General features: G+C 36.1%; 1 protein-coding gene across 7 annotated transcripts in view; it reads right to left on the bottom strand.

Moving 5' to 3' along the window:
- Positions 1-1,771: 1,771 nt before the first annotated feature.
- The window catches only part of CRPPA (CDP-L-ribitol pyrophosphorylase A), a 328,167-nt gene continuing 308,158 nt past the window's right edge, over positions 1,772-21,780 (bottom strand). For all 7 annotated transcript variants that reach the window (XM_063667502.1, XM_054494935.2, XM_054494927.2 and 4 more), the window contains one exon: positions 1,772-2,075. In XM_063667502.1, the coding sequence (XP_063523572.1) occupies positions 1,971-2,075 (105 nt within the window). In that variant the 3' untranslated portion in view covers positions 1,772-1,970. The remainder of the gene's footprint in view (positions 2,076-21,780) is intronic.

Genomic DNA, 21,780 nt, shown 5'->3' with positions numbered 1-21,780 from the left:
CTAAATGTTACCAGTTGCCTAGGGTATGTCATAGTAAGTACTCTGGGATAAATTCTTGTCTGCTGTAGGATTCCTTAAGCTGAAGTCTATGTTAACTCAGCCAGCGCTCCAGAGATCACGGTGATTTTGCTGTGTCACAAATATGCCCAGTTTCCTGCATTCTTCTTAAAGACACTTACCCTCTCTTTAAAGCCTTGATAACATTTCCCCTTCTTCCTTTATGAGTACTTTCAAAGTCTTAAACATTTTCACCTGATGACTTCAACAGGTGCATGTTGCGGACTCAGCAGCTGTGGTTTTCGCCACACACACAGCCGACACCTGAACAAAGGCACAGACATTCTAACCACAATCCACACATAGCTTACCTATTTCCATCCTCAAAAACTTAAATTAATGTGTTTTAAATTTCTTAATATTCCTAGAGAGAGAAAAAGGGCAGGCCCAGGAATTTAGATACAAGCCTACATTCAAATAACACATTTCAATTAGGAGAATGTAAAATGTAAACTCTCCTACTATATAGATACTTGAACACTAGAGGGAAAATCACCCAACATGTTAAATAAAAATTCCACAAGGTAGATATTGTATAGTGTATCTTTAACTGAAAACATTTCATGCAACTTTTATAGTTTCCACGTGCAGCCTAAGCCCTAATCTGTTTCAATAAAATAAATGTATGTTGGCTGGGTATGGTGGCTCACACCTATAATCCCAGCATTTTAGGAGGCCGAGGCAGGCAGATTACTTGAGGTCAGGAGTTCAAGACCAGCCTGGCCTACATGGTGAAAACCCTTGTCTACTAAAAATACACACACACACACACACACACAAAAAAAAAAATTAGCCAGGTGTGGTGGTGGGTGCCTGTAATCCCAGCTACTCGGGAGGCTGAGGGAGGATAATTGTTTAAACCCAGGAGGCAGAGGTTGCAGTGAGCTCAGATTGTGCCACTGCACTCCAGCCTGAGTGACAGAGGGAGACTCCATCTCAAAAAAATAAAAAATAAAATAAATAGAGTAAGTGTATGTATAGATTAAAAGGCACCTCTAATGAATTAAAGGACAACCATGATTATAAAATGCAAGGGAAAATATTAATATTTCAGATGTATATACCAATGAAAACTGGAAATAAGAACTTGATTTTAAAAGGTAGCAGTATCTGAATTGAAATAACTAATTTAACTCTATGATGTACAATAGATTCTCTACCTTACAGAAGATAACTAACCAGGGATTGACCAGAATCACTTACGAAACTTTCCAGACACTTTTAAGTTCATTCAGAAAAACTAGAGACCCTTTAAAATAATGTACGTCATAATTATAGTTCATAAACCAAAAATAATATACAATTTAAAAACAGAAAAGAAGGAAATGACACCTCTTTTAGGGATCCTGAGTAATATGTGGCAAATGGGGAAAATGCTAGAAACAAACAGTTCTGTTCCCTGGTATCCCCCTCACCCTTTTTTACTAAGGTGTAGACATTTTTAACACAAGACAAAAAGACAAAATATCACCCGGTGACAGGACAATTATAGAAGTGAGAATAATTCTGAAGTTTATCCATTAGCTTCATAATAGTGTAAATTATTAATTAACAGTTAGGATAATAGCTGAAGTTTTCTAAATTCTCATTCCTTGAAAGAATAGCTCGCCCATCATTATTTCTATTTGACCGTTCATGTCTCTGTGGAAAGATTCATTTGAAAGCTATTATTTTCCACTTATCTACTATTTTTTTCTGGTTCAGGCAATTAATATTTGTCATACATAAGAGTATTCTTTATTTCATAGATATAAACATTAATCTGCTTTATAATCTAAGCATCACATCCTACAAATTATACAGAAGATATAAAAGACAACTGAAACATTCTACCACACACAGCAGCCGGGGCATAAAGCACAATAAAGATACTCAAATAGATGTTTTCCAAAGTAGGTAATTTTCTGTGTTCTTCATGCTATCAGAAGCTGACCAATGAGTCCAGAATTTCTTTCCTTAATTAATGAAGCAATAATGATAGCACCTTGCCTTAAACTCTCCTGTAGCTTCTGATCATCCTGAAAAGAAAGGATAAAACAGTAATATTTTAGAAAAAAAAAATGCCATGTGTTAAATTTGATAAAAAGCCACTTTTCAAGATCTGCTGCTGTCTGGATTCGGCATTTTAGAAGCTCAGACTCTAGCCACTGTCATGGACACGGTTCCCTGAATAAAGAGGAAATACTTTCACAAACACTTTTCATTATAGACCAAAACATATTTGCTTAAGATGCAAGGAAAAACACTGACACAATTTCAAATTCTAACAGAAAGAAAAGATTATTTTCCCTTAATCCAATTTCTGACAACTTTTGGCTCTTCACTGAAGTGTGAATATTTCATCAATGATGCAATCCTTTTCTTCATCTTGTTTCTGAGTGTTCTCCAACTTTGTTATGAACTGTTTGTGAGTACTGGTATGGGGGGAAAACCCTGCTTGCTGTTTGTAAAGTAAGAATCGGGAAAATTCAAGAAATGAGTTATTTTACAAGTTGCTAAAAAGTGGTTTTGCCTTTGAAATCATATTGCCTGTAAGAATCCATTTATTCTAACTATTTATAATGAGGAGATTGTAATGTGAAGGGAAAATAGAAACAGAGCTAATATCTTTCAGGTCTCTGTGTTGTGAATTGTGCTATCTTTTAAAAGAGGGATGTGGTAACCAATCTCTAAACTCCCGAATCATCCTTAATGCCTTATCCCAATATCCACTATATTACTAGGACCTATTGTAGCTCCTTCTTATTGTTTCTTGCATCCATATACATTGAGATAAGGCATTAAGGATAATGCCGCTCAAACTGCCACTGCCAGCATAGCACCTTCTGTCCTCAATTACTGGAATATTCTCACAGATAGTCCCTCTAAAGTCTTGCCCTCTTATACTTCATTTCCCACAGGGAAGTCAAAATACTTATTTTAAAATATAGATCTGATCACATCAGTATCCTGACTAAAATCCTTTGAAGACTACTTTTAAACCTCAGGATAAAGTCTGATCCCATTACCTGGTAATAAAATGTCCCTTATCCTCTCGGCCTCTTCTTGATATTCCTCTAAAATTACTCAATTCTCCAAGCCACATAGAACTGCTTAAGATTGTCCAAACAAGCTGTTTTTCTGAGCTTGAATATCTTTGGGCCAGCTAATTCCATCGCCAGAAAAGCTTTCCCACACCCTTTTCTAGCTTAGCTGACCCTAATTACTCTTCGTGGTTCAACCTAGGTATCAGAGATTCTTGAAATCTACCCTGACTCCTATCCTCCAGTCCAGTTGGGTGAAGTGACTGTATGTTTCCACCGCTGTGAATTCCTCTAGCACACTGAATTTTATAGTCTTTTTTAGTTGACCATCTATTTTACCAGATGATGCGTTTTTTGATGTAAAGAATTTTTCATTTTATCTTTGAATATGGAACACTTTGCTCAATGCCTAACACATGGTAGCACTCCATAAATTATAACAAATTCAAAGCAAAAGAGGTTCTGATTATGATAGACATATCACCCTTTTAGTTGAGCTCAGTTGTTAACACTGACTGCAATTGCTTACCTTCTTCACTCCTATTTGCATATTTAGCCTAAAGCCTGGCAATAGTACAAAATAAATATATTATTGAAGCCTCACCACAACCACTACACGCTCCCACCACCCTGCGTCTGGGTTCCTCAGCGCTGAGGATGACGGTGAGAGGCCATCTCTGCTTAAAGTGCTCTTTTCTATCAATTTCCTTGATTGGGTTCTAAGGGGTGGAGCTGGAGAAGATCTGCAAGATGCTGAATGTCAGCTACTTCGCTTCTTGAAATTGGGTTTTATACAACATTTAAAAATTGGATTCAAATGCCATTTTGGTTTCCAGAATATCACAATACCTAAACCACATCTAAACAAATCATAAAACTATATATGTTTGGGCTTAAAATATGATTGATTTATATGAGAGATTTCATCTGTGTCACATCATTCATAAACATATGAATAAATATTCTAAAATGAGCAAATACAAACCAACAATTGATATGCATTTGTCATTCTTAATGATCAATTAATTATAGTGCTGCAGGGTCTATAACACACATCTATTCCTAAGTCTCATTTACTAAATTGAGACATAACACAGATGATGATAATTAAGGTTCCTCTTTCAAAAATAAACAGAACAAGTCTGTCTCTATCGCCCCGTTGAAACCAGTTTATACTTGTTATAATGAAGGCAGCACAGTAACAAATGAAGAAATTAAGGAAAAACTGTTTAAGATCCCAGGGCTAGAAAAATCACATTTCTATATCTTACAATAAATCACCTATGTTCATTTTGATAGCTCCATAATGTACATATTTTTAGTAAAGAATTTAAGATGTCCTTTTAAAGATTAATTTACTTCTTCAATTTTTTACAGGCTTCATTTTCAAAGATTAGAATTGAAAGACAAGAAACTATGTCATTCTACTGAACATTTGTTTTCCCTCTCTGCCTGAACTCATTTGATCATTCTACCCTTAAGAAACATGGAAATTTAAAAACTGATTAAGATGGTTAGACACACACATATATTCAGGAAACTCTAGTATGTGAAAAGATTAGATAGTCACACAATTCATGGATTTCAAACTCATCTCAAAATTTCATATCTCTAGAACAGTATTAACACAGAAAAAAATGCAAACCCCATATATCTCATAAAAGCACTTCTTGCTTCCAACAAATATACCAAAAAATGGTTTTAATCCTTGAGGAAAGTGGGGAGCAGAGGTGCAATACAGGAGATCATTTTATTATTCACATACATAAATGTGTGTGTGTATACATATATATATATATATGTATACACACATTACTTTGTGAGTTCCAAATATTATATAATAAACATTTAAAATATTTATTAAACTCAGGTAAGCAGGGTCCATATGAACAGTGAAAAATCATGCTGATAGTATACATTCTTGAAATTATGTGAAAATAGCATTTATGTCTGTGGGCTTCCTCCCAAAAACCTGTACCTCCAGGCTAATCATGAGGAAGACATCAGAAAAGTTCCTATTGGAGGGACATTCTACAATATACCTGACAAGTGCTCCTCAAAACTGTACAGGTCATCAAAAAACAAGGAAAGTGTGAGAAACTGTCACAGCCAAGAGGTGCCTGAAGAGAACTAAAAGTAACATGGGGTACTGGAACAGAAAAACAGATTAGGTAGAACTATGGAAATCTCACTAAACTATGGACTTTGTTAATAATAATACATCAATGTTGGTACATAAATTGTAACAAACATATCATATTAATAATAGGAGAAACTGGGTGTGAGTATATGGGAACTCTCTGCAGCATCCTCTGAATTTGTCTGTATATCTATAAACTGAAGCATACTCCTTTCAAAAAGGTATTTTTTAATTGATGACCATTTACAAATGTTATGTGCCGGATTAAAAAACCTGAGTTACAAAGGTAATTTATTTTTGCACACTGGCCCATTTGTATATTCCTTGAAAAACGTACAATATTCCTTTAATAAACTATGCAGTTGGGAAGTCAGATTGCTGCTACTTATATACAGCTTTGACAACTTAAGTGATCTTTGAGCAAACTGCTGAAGTTTTACAGCTCTCCATTTTTTCATCTGAAAATGGGATAACATTTTTTGTGGGAACTTAGATAAGACATGTAAAGCACTGATACCTAGTAAATATTCAATAATAATAGCAGTTAGAATTATTACCTTTATGAAGTAAACTAATTTCAGCTATGACAGAGTAGTGTATATCACCCTCTCACCATATATAGCCATTAAGTCTGGAAAACTTATGTGAGAATATTTCTTGCAGGTCTTGGACAGTAACATATGCATGTCTATAATCCTTGAAAGAAGAGCCTCCTAACATTCTCCCCAGCTGTCATGCTGAGAGCATTTTTCCAATCTACAAAGAAGAGAAACAGAACCCAAGGAGAGCATAGCAATCTCTCTGGGTAGAAAAGACATAGATAACAATTTAAAGCTGTCAAAGTGGCTTGTATTTCTGCAGGCAGCATGCCTGACAGGAAGGAATTGCTGAGAACTCCTAAAAATCTGCTAAAAATTCCTTCAGTCCTTGGCCAGCTCCTAACTGTGCATGCCCAAGGAGAAACTCAATGAGGCCTAGCAGAGAATAACTGCTGGAAAGTTGGAGAGCTGAGGAGAGATTTTTGAGGCCCCCCCGTGCCAAGGAGCAGGAGGTTAAATCTGAGTCCAGCTAGAATGAAGACGCCTTGGTGAACACCCACGGCTTTCAGCTGGGATGTCTGAAAAGCCATGACTACAGCCTGGGTATAAGGCAAAACCGAACCTGACCTGCCCTAAGAAAACTTCAACAACGTCCACAGGATCAAACTGATTCAGCAATACAACTGCTTGCTTGAACAAATTTCATATTCCTTAGAGGACATTAAAATAACCTAGAGCTTTTATAATGTTTTGCACTCAAAGCGTGGCATCAAATATCACTAGAGAGGCAAAGAAGCAGAAAGCAAAGATGCAGGAAAAAAACCACCCATAATCACGAGAAAAAAATAATTTAAGCAGATCCAGAAATGAGACATACATTGGAATCATCATGCAAGGATTTCAAAATAACTATGCCGAAGACACTAAAAAATAGAACTAGAGATAAAAACGTTGATGAAAAATGGAAATTTTCAACATAGAATCTATAATAAAGAGAATTTTACAATTATAAAATGCTTGAAATTAAGAATTAATTGGACTGGTTTTATAATGAATAGGCAGAGCAGAACACAGTATAAGCAATCTTGAAGAGAGTAAAAAAAAAATTTGACCTGTAGCACAGAGAGAAGAAAACGACAAATTAGTATTACAGTCGTTTTAATACTTTATGATCATATTACTATTCTATTTTCCTTTTCCTACCTTATCTATTGGTAACCCCCTCACCACTAGGAAACCTGTTTGGAACATTTAGAAAACCACATATGGGCTATCACAGCAGCCAAGTCATTCATGAAACAAACAAGAAAAAGGAAATATCAACCCCATTCCTAGAAAAGCAATGTGACATAATAAACACAAATAAGTATAAGGTGAGAAAGTAGATAATATCACTATTGCTAGGCATAAAAAGATGAGGGAATTCAGAGCATGATAATATTAAATAATGGTGAGATGATTCGTAAAAGAAGTGGAACCAAAGGATGACAGAAAGAGGTGGCAAAAACGGATGAGTCCAGGATGGACAAGAAATACTTTGGGAACAAAAGATATGACTTATTCTTTTGTGGCATATTAATGTGGTAAGACAGGCCTTACAAAGGTATTGTAAGAAAAGCAGGTACCGCAATTCCCAGATTAAAAAGTAAAGAAAGAAAACTACTGAAATTACATTCAGCAGCGGTTTATTTACTATCTGTAACTCTAGCAAAAAAAAAAAAAAAAAAAAAAAAAATTCGAGGACTGGTTTACCTTGATTCCAGCTCAACAGCCATAAAGAGCATAAAATATAAAACTGCATAACAATGTTTCCATATCCACACATAAAAATAAAAAGCATATGCTTGTGCAATTTAAAGAAAAACAGAACTGGCCGGGTGCAGTGGCTCACGCCCATAATCCCAGCACTTTGGGAGGCCGAGGCGGGCGGATCACAAGGCCAGGAGATGGAGACCATCTTGGCTAACACAGTGAAATCCCTGTCTCTACGAAAAATACAAAAAATTAGCCAGGTGTGGTGGCGGGCGCCTGTAGTCCCAGCTACTTGCGAGGCTGAGGCAGGAGAATGGCGTGAACCCGGGAGGCGGAGCTTGCAGTGAGCTGAGATCGCGCCACAGCACTCCAGCTTGTGTGGCAGAGAGAGACTTCATCTCAAAACAAAACAAAACAAAACAAAAAAACAAAAACAAACAAACAAAAAACAACATAACTAATCCTATATAATGTGTTGAAGTCTGCATTTTCTATTAAATCTAAATTATTGTCATAGCCGGTGTGCTTGTTTTATCTTGTTCACTTCATAACAGTGTCAATTTTGTTTTAGAAAATTTTGTTGCCCAGGATAGAGTGCAGGTTGCCCAGGTTGATCTCAAACGCCTAGTCTTAAGCAATCCTTGTACCTCATCTTCCCAAAGTACCAGGCTTATAGGTGTGAGCTATTACATCCAGCTTCACTCTTTTTCTTGGTTATAACTATATTATAGCAAAAATAGACCAGCTAAAAAGGGGGAAAACAGTATACTGTTCAGTAGTTGGCTTTCTTAAAATACTGGGAGGGAAAATATAAACATGTTGACAGAAGTTACTTTTGGATGATGGCTTTATGACAATATTATTTCTTCTTTCTGCCTTGCTATATTTTCAAAACCCCCACAATTAACACATTTTATTCTCAGAGGAAAAACAAATTATTTTAAAATTTAGTTTTAAGACTGTTAAATTCAGGGAGCTAAATTTGATTTGTTGTCATAGAAAATCAATAGCACTGAACATTGTCCAAATTCCGGGAGCATTTCTCTCCATAAATATTTTCAAAATCTATACAAAGAAAACCTTTTTTGCTTGAAAATTCAAGCCTTCAGTAAAAGGCCCCTAAAGGAATCATATTAATAATTCACAAAGTCTTAGCTTTCTTCTTAGATATTAAGAAAACTATGTAAAATTCTAGCTAAAAGTAATAACAAAAAAAATGTGTACTTAATTTTACCCAGCATGTAACAATTGTTCACTGAGATCTTAAAGAGTTTCATAATAGCTGTGTTTTAAGACTATTAGAAGACCAAAAAACAGCAATATAATATATGTATTTTTAATTTTCTAAATTATCAAACTGAATTATTTAGGATTAAAATTCACCATGAGTTTTACCTAGAAACTTATATTTAGCTATTTCTCTACCACCTATAATTTCAAGTTTAGGATGAAACACACCATGTCTGGGTGAAAGATGCACAAAAGAAGAGCTCTAATTACCATTATCTTTTAAACATACAAGGTAATTGTAAATTTAGTCCACAGTAATGAAGTCGTGTCAACAAAATCCCACATGCCAGTCTTTGCGTGTGTTTGTCTTTTTGTTGTTGAGTTGGTTCTTTTGTGATGACTATATCCAGCATCAAGTGAAGTCTTGATGAAACTTTGATGGGACTCCTAAGCCTTTGGCAAACTTGTGGGAAATCAGGAAAAGCAGGAGATTTGTTTTCACAGAAGATTGGAAATGACAGTGGCACCTCTATAACTCATAGCGGCTCTTCTTTTACATCCTTCTCCACCTCCCACCTCAAAATTTGAGCAAGGAAAGGCTGCAGTAATATAAATTACTAATACCTAGCACCTTGCAAGAGTATAAATGGTCAACTTTATATGATGCCCATGTCCTCAAAAATCCTTACTTACTAACTGTCCCTTTCAATTTTCTCAAAGGATAACTTCAGCAGAAACTATTTCCAAAGTACTTAGTATTGACAAGCTTTTTTAAAAAGTATATTTTGAAACATTAAATCCCATAATTGAACTATACACATATCAGCATTTGAATTTAAAAAGTGTAAACAAACTTATAGTAAGCTGTTAGAATCAAATGTATGTGGATTTGGTGGAATGCCATCTCAAAGAATAGCAGGAAAAGCTATGATGTAATTGTCCTCTAAATTTTTATGGACAAGCTGAAAGGAAATCTCTTTGAGATATCTATCCTTTATACACATCACTTCTAAAGAACACAATGTACTCTGCTAAAAGGAAAACTATAAAGTTAAAATGTATGCATAGGTATTTAGGCTTTAGATGTCTCAAGAGATTACACAATGTTTCTTTAAGGGTAAACATAACATTGTCTCAGCAAATTCCATACCTAAAACCTAATTCAATTTCCATGAGTTACAAAATCTCCTGAAATTCAGGTTGCTTATAGTATGACATTAATACCCTTCTTCCATCCTTGTTTTGGAGAACTTATGCAAAAATTATTATTTAAATGTCACAAAATTTCAAACACTAAACAAAAATGTACTAGCTATATTTACAACTAGTCATAAATATACACATCCCTATCTCTGTACCATATACAATATACAAACACCACAAGTGTTAGACTTACTAAACCCTCAACAGGCTTGTTATAAGATCATTAATATCAAATCAAAATAATTTGAAGCTAAATTTTCTTTTTGTAAACATTTTGCTGATATGGAAGAAAAAACCTAATGGTGGCACACTGTCCCCTAGTGGAGATGAAAATAACTTTTCAGTGTATGTCAATTGCCAAAACTGCAGGAAAAAGAGATCACCTATTGATAAGGTGTGAGAAAAACAAAACAGCCCCCTCCAAATGAGAAACATTTTCCTCTTGCTCCTGGGAGTGAAAATAAATGTCTCTCAAAAACTTAGATAATACTAATGAAAATGCACTTGAGTTTACTGATTAACATTATCATTGCACAACAGTTTTAGTCTTTTTTATTTTCCATGTCTAGAAACAAGCCCTTACAATACAGTATGAATTCAATAACCGTTTCGGAAAGAGATAATTAAGAAAAAAGGATTGGGAAGCCAGGTGCCACGGCTCAAGCCTGTAGTTCCTGCTACTCAGGTGGCTGAGTGGGGAGGATCACTTGAACTCAGGAGTTCAAGGCTGTAGTGAGCAATGATTGTGCCACTGCACTCCAGCCTAGGTGACAGAGCAAGACCCTATCTCTTTAAAAAGAGGAGAAGGAGAGGAGGGAGAGGGAGAGGGACAGAAAAAAAAGGAAAGAGAAAAAGCAAAGGAAAGGAAAAAAGGGAAGGGACAGGAAGGGGAAGGAAGGGGAGGGAAGGGGAGTGTAGGGGAAGAGAGAGGGAAGAGGAGGGGAGAGGGAAGGGGAGGGAAGGAGAGGGAAAAAGGAAGGAGGGAAAAGGGCAGGAAAACAGAAGGAGAAGGGAAGAGGGAAGGGAAGAGAAGGGAAAAGGGAAAGAAATAGGGAAGGAGAAGGGAAGGGAAAGGTTGGTCAATAAAATTCAGTAAAACCCGATACTTGACTGAGTAGGAACAGAGAGTAGGAAAGACCCAAACTACAGTGCTCAGAGCCAGATTACAGTGAGGAAAAATGTAGACAGCCAAAAGGCATCAGACATCTGGCCTGAAGAACAAACAGTTCATCATTGCGTCCAATATTTCTAGATCTGGGACTTGTGACACTCTTAAATTTTATTTTCTTAAATCAATCATAATGTAAATTCCACAACTTAATAAAATTGAAAAAGCAGTATCATATAAACATCCCTTTTAATTAGCGAAAAATGTTTTGATCCTACACAACTCACCCAGCAGTTACCAATACCTGCTAGTTTTCTATTGTCATGCTCCAACCACTGTAAGCCTACGTTAACACCATCCTATGCCTGGACTCCCCCAGGATGCTCTAACTGGTCACTTCTCTTGGTTTTTGGCTACTGCTCCAATCTCCCTAAAATAGCTACCTCTTCACTCTATCAAACTCAAACTTTCAGCTACTCCTCTTAGCTTTCAAGGTCATCCACAATCAACCTAATCACCCTTCTAACTGCAATTCTCTTTCTTTTACTGTTCAGAATCCACTTTTGTTGCCATCCCAGTATAATCATTATTATTTCTGCCCCCAGAAAAATGGTTTCCCAGTAACTGTCTTTCTAATTCACATCAATTTTTAAAGACCCAGCTGTAATGACCTCTTAAGATGTCATCTATTTTTTATTGCATATCAGTAATTTATGTTATCATAGTTTTTCTCAAAATCCCTAATGTTTTTATTTGGTTTGCAATCTATAGGACTTAATTTCTCAGCTAAATCATAAGATACTAAAAGATAACTTTTCCAAATTCTAAGCTGAAACATAGTACTATGTCCACAGTAGGCACCCGGTAAATATTTTTTAGTTAGAATAGTTGGCTAATTAACTCTATAAAGAGGTGACCTTTTAGCTGACCTTAAGATATCTTTGAAATATCAAACGTTTTAGGCTGAGACAATGGAGTTTTCTAAATATACAATCATGTCATCTGCAAACAGAGACAATTTGACCTCCTGTCTTCCTATTTGAATATCCTTTATTTCCTTCCCTTGCCCGATTGCCCTGGCCAGAACTTCCAATACTATGTTGAATAGGAGTGGTGAGAGAGGGCATCCTTGTCTTGTGCCAGTTTTCAAAGGGAATGCTTCCAGCTTTTGCCCATTCAGTATGATATTGGCTGTGGGTTTGTCATACGTAGCTCTTATTATTTTGAGATATGTTCCATAAACACTTAGTTTATTGAGTGTTTTTAGCATGAAGGGGTGTTGAATATTATCGAGGGCCTTTGCTGCATCTATTGAGATAATCATGTGGTTTTTGTCATTGGTTCCATTTATGTGATGGATTATGTTTATTGATTTGTGTATGTTGAAACAGCCTTGCATCCCAGGGATGAAGCCAATTTGATCATGGTGGATAAGCTTTTTCATGTGCTGCTGGAATTGGCTTGCCGGTATTTTATTGAGGATTTTTGCATCGATGTTCATCAGGGATATTGGCCTGAGACACAACTTTTTGTTGTGTCTCTGCCAGGTGTTGGTATCAGGATGATGCTGGCCTGATAAAATCAGTTAGGGAGGAATCCCTCTTTTTCTATTGTTTAGAAGAGTTTCAGAATAAATGGTACTAGCTCCTCTTTGTACCTCTGGTAGAATTCGGCTGTGAATCTGTCTGGTCCTGGGCTTTTTTTTGCTTGGTAGGCTACTAATTATTGCCTCAATTTCAGAACTTGCTACTCAGTGATTCAATATCTTCCTGGTTTAGTCTTGGGAGAGTGTATGTGTCCAGGAATTTATCCATTTCTTCTAGATTTTCTAGTTTATTTGTGTAGGTGTGTTTATAGTATTCCCTGACGGTAGTTTATATTTCTTTGGGATCAGTGGTGATATCCCCTTTATCATTTTTTTATTGCATCTATATGATTCTTCTCTCTCTTCTTCTTTATTAGTCTGGCTAGTGGTCTATCTATTTTGTTAATCTTTTCAAAAAAAAACAGCTCCTGGATTGAACAAGTCTTAGGATACAAAATCAATGTGCAAAAATCACAAGCATTCCTATACACCAATAATAGACAAACAGAGAGCCAAATCATGAGTTAACTCCCATTCACACTTGCTTCAAAGAGAATAAAATACCTAGGAATACAACTCAGAAGGGATGTGAAATACCACTGCAAGGAGAACTACAATGCACTGCTCAAGGAAATAAGAGAGGACACAAACAAATGAAGAAACATTCCATGCTCATGGATAGGAAGAACCAATATCGTGAAAATGGCCATACTGCCCAACGTAATTTATAGATTCAGTGCTATCCCCCTCAAGCTAGCATTGAATTTCTTCACAGAATTAGAAAAAACTACCTTAAATTTCATATGGAACCAAAAAAGAGCCCATATAGCCAAGACAATCCTAACCAAAAAGAACAAAGCTAGAGGCATCACGGTACCTGACTTCAAACTATACTACAAGGCTACCATAACCAAAACAGCATGGTACTGATACCAAAACAGATATATAGACCAATGGAACAAAACAGAGACCTCAGAAATACCACACGTCTACAGCCATCTGATCTTTCACCAACCTGACAAAAACAAGCAATGGGGAAAGGATTCCCTATTTAATAAATGGTGTTAGGAAAACTGGCTATCCATATACAGAAAACTGAAACTGGACCCCTTCCTTACACCTTATACAAAAATTAACTCAAGATGGATTAAAGACTTCAACGTAATACAAAAATTAACTCAAGATGGATTAAAGACTTCAACATAAGACCTAAAACCATAAAAATCCTAGAAGACAACTGAGGCAATACCATTCAGGACACAGGCATGGGCAAAGCCTTCATGAGTAAAACACCAAAAGCAATGGCAACCAAAGCCAAAATTGACAAATGGGATCTAATTAACTAAAGCTCTTCTGCACAGCAACAGAAATGATCATCAAAATATACAGGCAACCTACAGAATGGGAGAAAATGTTTGCCATCTATCTGTCTGACAAAGGGCTAATATCCAGAATCTACAAGGAACTTAAACAAATTTACAAGAAAAAAAAAAACAACCACATTAAAAAGTGGGCAAAGGATAGAACAGACACTTCTCAACAGAAGACATTTATGTGACCAACAAACATACGAAAAAAGCTCATCACTGGTCACTAGAGAAATGCAAATCAAAACCACAATGAGATGCCATCTCACGACAGTTAGAATGGCGACCATTAAAAAGTCATGAAACGAGAGATGCTGGAGAGGATGTGGAGAAATATGAATGCTTTTACACTGTTGATGGGCATGTAAATTAGTTCAACCATTGTGGAAGACAGTGTGGCAATTCCTCAAAGATCTAGAACTAGAAATACCATTTGACCCAGCAATCCCATTACTGGGTATATACCCAAAGGATTATAAATCATTCTTCCATAAAGACACATGCACACATATATTTATTGTAGCACTGTTCACAATAGCAAAGACTTGGAACCAACCCAAATGCCCATCAATGATAGACTGGATAAAGAAAATGTGGCACATGTACACCATGGAATACTATGCAGCCATAAAAAGAATGATATTATGTCCTTTGTAGGGACATGGATGAAGCTGAAAACCATCATTCACAGCACACTAACACAGCAAGAGAAAACAAAACACCGCATGTTCTCACTCATAAGTGGGAGTTGAACAATGAGGACACATGGACACAGGAAGGGGAACATCACACATCAGGGCCTGTCGGTGGGTGGGGGGCTAGGAGAGGGATAGCATTAGGAGAAATACCTAATATAGATGACGGGTTGATGGGTGCAGCAAACCATCATGACACGTTTATAACTTTGTAACAAACCTGAACATTCTGCACATGTATCCCAGAATTTAAAGTATAATTTTAAAAAAAGAAATATCAAAGGTTTTAGATGAAGGCTACATTGTCATGAAAATAACACCATAAAAATAAAAACCTTATATTTGTACTTGGGTACTGGAAACGGTGTCAAAAGCTAGGAATTTGTACTCCATAATTCTTACTCCTATGAAAAAACACCCAGTCTAAGAAGTAAGTGTGAGGGACACTGATAAATCTACACTAACACACCCAAGTCTGGGGGATAAGGGCAGACGATGAGGCAGGCATTCTCTTAAATGGGGTGGCTGCATAAATAGAAAGCTACACACCAGCTGTTGTTAGGCAAGGATACAATTTCCAGAATATATGATAACTTATAGGAGGGATGGAAAGCTTATCCTAGAGTTACTTCTGTAGTTAATGGTCCAGGTGTCAGTAGAATAATATTGATAATTTCTTAAGAAGCAGAAAGACTGGCTAGATTTGTTCACATAACATTTAGTTCCAAAATTTTAAATTATAAACTTAATACAAAAAAAGAATAAAATGGACCAATTCAAACATACCTTCTTGGCAGAAACATGGGGCAAAGAAAAGGATCATTTAAATGATATTTTTGACTAGTTAAAAAGACCCCTGGTTAACGACTATTAGGCTTTTGAATATTGGTTAATGGGTGGATAGTTAGTATTCAAAGTGTTAATCTCAAAGTTTCACAGTTGTTTACCATTATATTAGTAATTATTTCCTTCCAAGAAGGTGGTCATGAATTACAACCTGCAAAAATACTTCTGTTCTGAATAGGGTAGTGCCAATTTTTATCAGCCTTAGTTAGCAAAATCCTAGCCTGGCAAAGCTCCCTCCCAGAATGAAGAGCAGAAGCAATCCTTTCTCAAGGTCACAGATGGTGGAATTATTGCCTATAGAGATTCTTCCCAATAGGGAGGTAGAAAAAAAATCAGCATATAGATGAAGTCATTCTCCAGGTGGAAAGAACTTTTAAGACTCATTATAATTAAATGTCTCTCTGAAATGATGCTTTTGAGTAAAACTAGAAAACATGTTACATATTTTCTGATTTTCAGTCTCAGGAAGACTAAAGAAGATGTTTCAACTATAGAGGTGGGCACAAAGTAGGAATAATTGTGTCAGAAGAGTTCATGTGGATATTAAATGTATTTTGAATTAAAAATCTCATTAGAGGCTGGGCGCAGTGGCTCATGCCTGTAATCCCAGCACTCTAGGAGGCCGAGGTGGGCAGATCACGAGGTCAAGAGATCAAGACCATCCTGGTCAACATGATGAAATCCTGTCTCTACTGAAAATACAAACAATTAGCCAGGCATGGTGGCGTGTGCCTGTAGTCCCAGCTACTCACGAGAATGAGGCAGAAGGCAGAAGGCTCATTGAACCTGGGAGGTGGAGGCTGCAGTGAGCCGAGATCATGCCACTGCACTCCAGTCTGGGCAACAGAGTGAGATTCCATCTCAAAAAAAAAAAAAAAAGAAAAAGAAAAAAATAATCTCATTAGAGGTAGTGTACAACTTACTTTATCATCAAAACTGTATTATATATATAGAAGACAGACTTGAAATGTCTAGAACTCAGAAGAAAACAGTGAAAACAGTGACAGAAAAATCAAGGCATTAATTTAAAATCTAAGGGAATCCTGGAAAGAAAACACAACAGATATTGTGGAAGTCATTATACAGGTGTAGAATAGGTGAGGTCAGCAAGACGGCAAAATGGGAAGTCTTCTCCTCCACTGCCCTCCAGAGAAAGTTCAACTAGCAACTATCCGCAGACTGGAAGAATATCTTTTTTTAAACCCCAACACTTGGAAACAAGACTGAGACACCAATGTGGTCCGTAGAAATGAATGAAATTACAATGAGAAAGGTAAGAAGAATGATCTCACTCCAACTATGACATCCCTCATCCTCCTCTAAGTTGGCACAATGCCAAATGAAAAGAATTTCCCTGGGTCCCCACAGTTTCTATGAGTTGATGGCAGGGGAGTGAAATAGAGGCAGTCATACCCATCCCTACCATTCTGGGATGCTTCCTAGAAAGCCCACTTTGGTTTTATTATTTCATAGAAAACAGTAGTGAAAATGTCATGGCTACACCACTTGGGATCAGGTAGAAACAAAGAAAGGAGGCAGAGGTCCTAGTGATCAGGTCACAGATCTTGGTGGTACCTCTATGTTCCTACCAGTTGTGGTATCCAATTGCGGACATCAGTCAACCTCATAACCTGCCCACAAAGCTAGGCTGGTTGCCTTCAGAAGCCTGATGGGATGTTCAACAAAACTTGAGTCCTAGACATCGTAAGTCATCCTGCCCAACCTCAGAGACCACCCCAAAGATCCTGTACAGGCAGAAAGGTGCCCACTTCCTTCCATTTCAGAAACATGAAGAGGCTAAATTGGCTTGACCCAGGAAGTCAAGCAGCAGCTCTATGAAGCTAAAAGTCCTACCCAATGACCCCATTCAGGAAAGAAGAATCCTACTTCTTTAGACTTTAGAGAAATGAATGGACTACACCAGTTTGACCCAGAAAGTCAAACAGTGGCTCCAGTAAGCCAATAAGCCCTCCCAACAACTTTGCACAGGCAGGGAGACTTCCACATCTGCACATCTCAGAGAAGTGTAGCCAGCTTGACCCAGGAAGTCAAGCAGTGGTTCCACTCACTGGAACCTAAAACTCAGGGGTTCCACCCAGCCTAAAAGCCCACCCAATAACTTTCCCATTTCTACAAATTTGGAGAAGCATAAGAGCTAGACCTGCTTGACCACGGAAGTCAAACAGCCACTCAATTCTGCAAAAAAACCCATCCTGTGGCTCCACCTTGACAGGTAGTCAGTTGTCAACCACACATTTCTAAAGAGCATAGCCTCTCTTCTGACCTGTGCTGAGCAGCAATTCTGCCTAAACTTGGAGTCCAGCCTGCAGCCTTGCCCAGCTATAGATCCCAAAGAGTTGAATTGGCCATCCAGGGAATATATCCTGTGACTAGTCTGACCAGAAGCTACTGCAGTATCCAGCCAGAAACTGTGCCTAATAGCAGACCCCAGCCACCGGACAGCAGAGCCCAACCAGTAACCCCAGCTGACATTTGAGCAAAACGCGGTGACTCAGCCAACTAGAGAACTCACAACAAGTTCTACCTGTCTGGGGTTGTTACCAGCTGGCCCTTCCAGAATCACAGTCTAGGCTAAATAGTGAAGATCTATCCCCGCCAAAGAACACTTGTTAGGCTAGAAGAGGGGGTTGCTGTCTCAAATGTACAGACAACAATGCAAAGACATAATAATTTAATAATTATGAAGAATAAGGGAATCATGACACCTCTAAAAGAAAGTAATAAAGCTCCAATAGTCTACCTCAAAGGAATGTACATTTATGAAATGACTGAAGAAGAGAATTCAGAATAATACTCAAAAAAGTTCAGTGAACTGTAAGAATGCAGATAGGAAATTTCATGGAATTTGGAAAACGAAGACTTGACAAAGAAATAAAAATAATTTTTAAAAATCAGATAAAAATCCTAGAAATAAAAAATACAGTGACTGATCTGAAAAACTCAAAAGAAACCTTCAACAGCAGACTCAATTAAGCAGAAGCATCAATTAGCTGGAAGACAGAACATTTAAAATTATACACTTAGTGACGAAAAACACAAAAGAAGAAAGAAGGCCTATAGGAATTAAGGGACAGCAGCAAAGGACTGAACAGTCACATAATGGGGAACTGCAGAAGGAATAGAAAGCAGAAGGGCCAAAAACAAAACAAAACATATTCAAAGAAATAATGGCTGGGAAATGTCTTTCTAGGGATGCAAGCCAACACCCAAGGACAGAAGGCATAGCGGTCTCTAATCAATGCAACCCAGAAAGAAGTTCATCAAGGCACATAATGAACTATCACAATCAAAAAATAAATAAAATTCTGAGAGCAGCAAGACATAAGAAACATATCACATACAAAGGAATGACAATGTGACTACAAGCAGATTTCTCAGCAGAAACCTTGTATGCCAAGAGAAAATGGGATGATATATTCGAAGTGTTAAATAAAAAAAAAAACAACAAAACAGACAAACAACAAAGAATACTTTATTCAGCACAGCTATATTTCAGAAATGCAGGAGAAATAAAAAGTTTCTCATAAAATAAAAGCAAAGGGAGTTCATCACTGGTATACTCATAGGAACTGGTAAAGCAAGTTTTTTAAACTGAAACAAAAAGCTGTTAATTAATAATATGAACTACAAAAAAGCAAAAAAAAAAATCAATTGTGTAAGTAAAACAGTCATATTCAGAATACTCTAAAACTGTAATGATGGTAAGACCTAGTATGAGGGTTTTATACTAGTATGAGAGTTTAAAAAAACACTATTAATAAATATAGCCAAAATTGTTAGGGATACATATTATACAATATGAAAATTCTGACATCAAAAATATAAAATGTAGAGGAGAGGATAAGTACAAAGTAGAGTTATATGCAATCAAAGTTAGTTTTTCACTTTGAAATAACTTGAAATAGACAGTTATAAGATGTTCTACATAAGCCTCATGGTAACCACAAGGAAAAAATATTTAGTGGAAATACAAAACAAAAATAAAGATTCAAAGCATACTAGCACAGAAAACCATTACATCACAAGAGAACAAAAAAATACAGTACCTACAAAATAACAGAAAAAAAACAAAAATGGCAGTAGTAAATCCTTACCTATCAATAATTACCAAGAATGTAAATGAATTGAATTCTCTGAGACATAGAGTGACTAAATGTGTAATAAAACAAGATCCAATTATAGGCCTACTAGAGACTTACTTTACTTTTAATGACATACATAGACTGTAAATGAAGGGATGGAAAGGATATTTTTTACAAAAGGAAATCAAAACATAGCAAGAGTAGCTATACTTAGACAAAATAGACTTTACACCAAATACACCATAAAGAGACAAAGGCTATTATAAATAATAAAATGTCAACATAATATAACAATTATAAATATATATGCATCCAACAACAGAGCACTTAAGTATATAAAACAAATATTAAAGATCTGAAAGGAGATATACATGAGAATACAATAATAGTAGGGGACAACAATATCCCACTTTCAACAATGAAAACATCATCCAGGCAGAAAATTAATAAGGATATATTGTACTTGAACAATACTTTAGACCATATGGACCTTACAGACGTATACAGAACATTCTGTCCAACAGCAATAGAATACATATTCTTCTCAAGCAGATGAAATATTCTGCAGGATAGATCTCACATGTTAGAGCACAAAATAAGCCTCAGAAAATTTAAGATATTAAAATTATATTAAGTCTCTGACCACATAGTGTAATATATAATTAGACATCAATAACAGGAGAAATGGCAGAAAAATTATAAATCCATGAAAATTAAACAACATGCTACTGAAAGACCAATGAATCAATAAAGAAAAGAAAAATTTGTTAAATATTTTGCGACGAATAAAAATGGGAACACAACAGCAGGCCATAGGAGAAAGCTTGTAATGATAAATGCCTACATCAAAAAAAGAAAAAAACATTTCAAGTGAACAACCTAGTGTTACATCTCAAGAAACTAGAAAAAGAATAAACTCAGCCTTAAGTTAGCAGAAAAAAAGTGGTAATAATAAAGATAAGAGCAAAAATAAATAAAAGAGATTAGAGGACAACACAAAACATAAATAAAACTAAGAGTTGGTCTTTGGGAAAGATAATTAACAAACCTTTAGGCAGAGCAAGAGAAAAGAGAAGACTCAAAATATAAATGAAAAAGGACACATTACAACTGATAACACAAAAATACAAAGCGTAAGAGACTACCTCAAACAATTATAAGTCAATGAATTGGGTACCCAGAATAAATGCATAAATTCCTAGATACATACAAACTACCAAAATTGAACCATGAAGAAATGGAAAATAAGAAAAGACCAATAACAAGTAAGGAGAGTGAATCAAGAATAAAAAGTCTCCCACCAAAGAAAAGTTTAGGACCTGATGGTTTCTTGGCTGAATTCTACCAAATATTTTAAAAACTACAAGAAAATAAACTGTATTACAAAAACATTACACTTACAAGAAAAGAAAATTACAGACCAATATCTTTCAGGAACACAGATGCAAAAGTCCTCAACAAAATACTAGCAAACCGAACAACAAATTCAAAGGATAATCTACTATGACAGATGCAAGGATGATTCAACATATAGAAATCAACAAGTGCTGTACCTCATATTAACAGAATGAAGGAAAAAACCATATAATCTCATTCAGATGCAAAAACAGCACTTGACAAAATTCAGCATCCTTTCATGTTAAAACTCTCACATTAGGTACACAATAAGCTTAGTTCAACACAATAAAGGCCATATATGAGAAACATTATGCCACAGCTAACAGTATAGTTCATGCTGAAAAACTGAAAGCCTTTCTACTAAGTTCCAAAACAAGACAAAATGCCCACACTTACCACTTCTATTTAATACAATATTGGAAGTCCCTCCCACAGCAACTAGCCAAGAGAAAGAAATAAAAGACATCCAAACAGAAAAGAAAGAAGTGAAATTCTCACTGTTTGCAGATGACATGATCTTATATATATATAGAAAGCTGTTAATACTTGAAAAAAATACACAAATACAGTAAGGTTGCAAAATACAAAACCAATACACAAAACTCAGTAGCATTTTTATATACTAGCAACAAACCTGTGAAAAGGAAATCAAGAGGACAATTACATTTATGATAGCTGTAAAAATATTTGGGAATAAATTTAATCAAGAAGGTAAAGACCTATATAGTGAAAAC

Source organism: Pongo pygmaeus, chromosome 6 (genome assembly GCF_028885625.2).
Source record: "Pongo pygmaeus isolate AG05252 chromosome 6, NHGRI_mPonPyg2-v2.0_pri, whole genome shotgun sequence".
In the NCBI taxonomy this organism is placed as follows: domain Eukaryota; kingdom Metazoa; phylum Chordata; class Mammalia; order Primates; family Hominidae; genus Pongo; species Pongo pygmaeus.
This window is presented reverse-complemented; position numbering and strand designations above follow the sequence as displayed.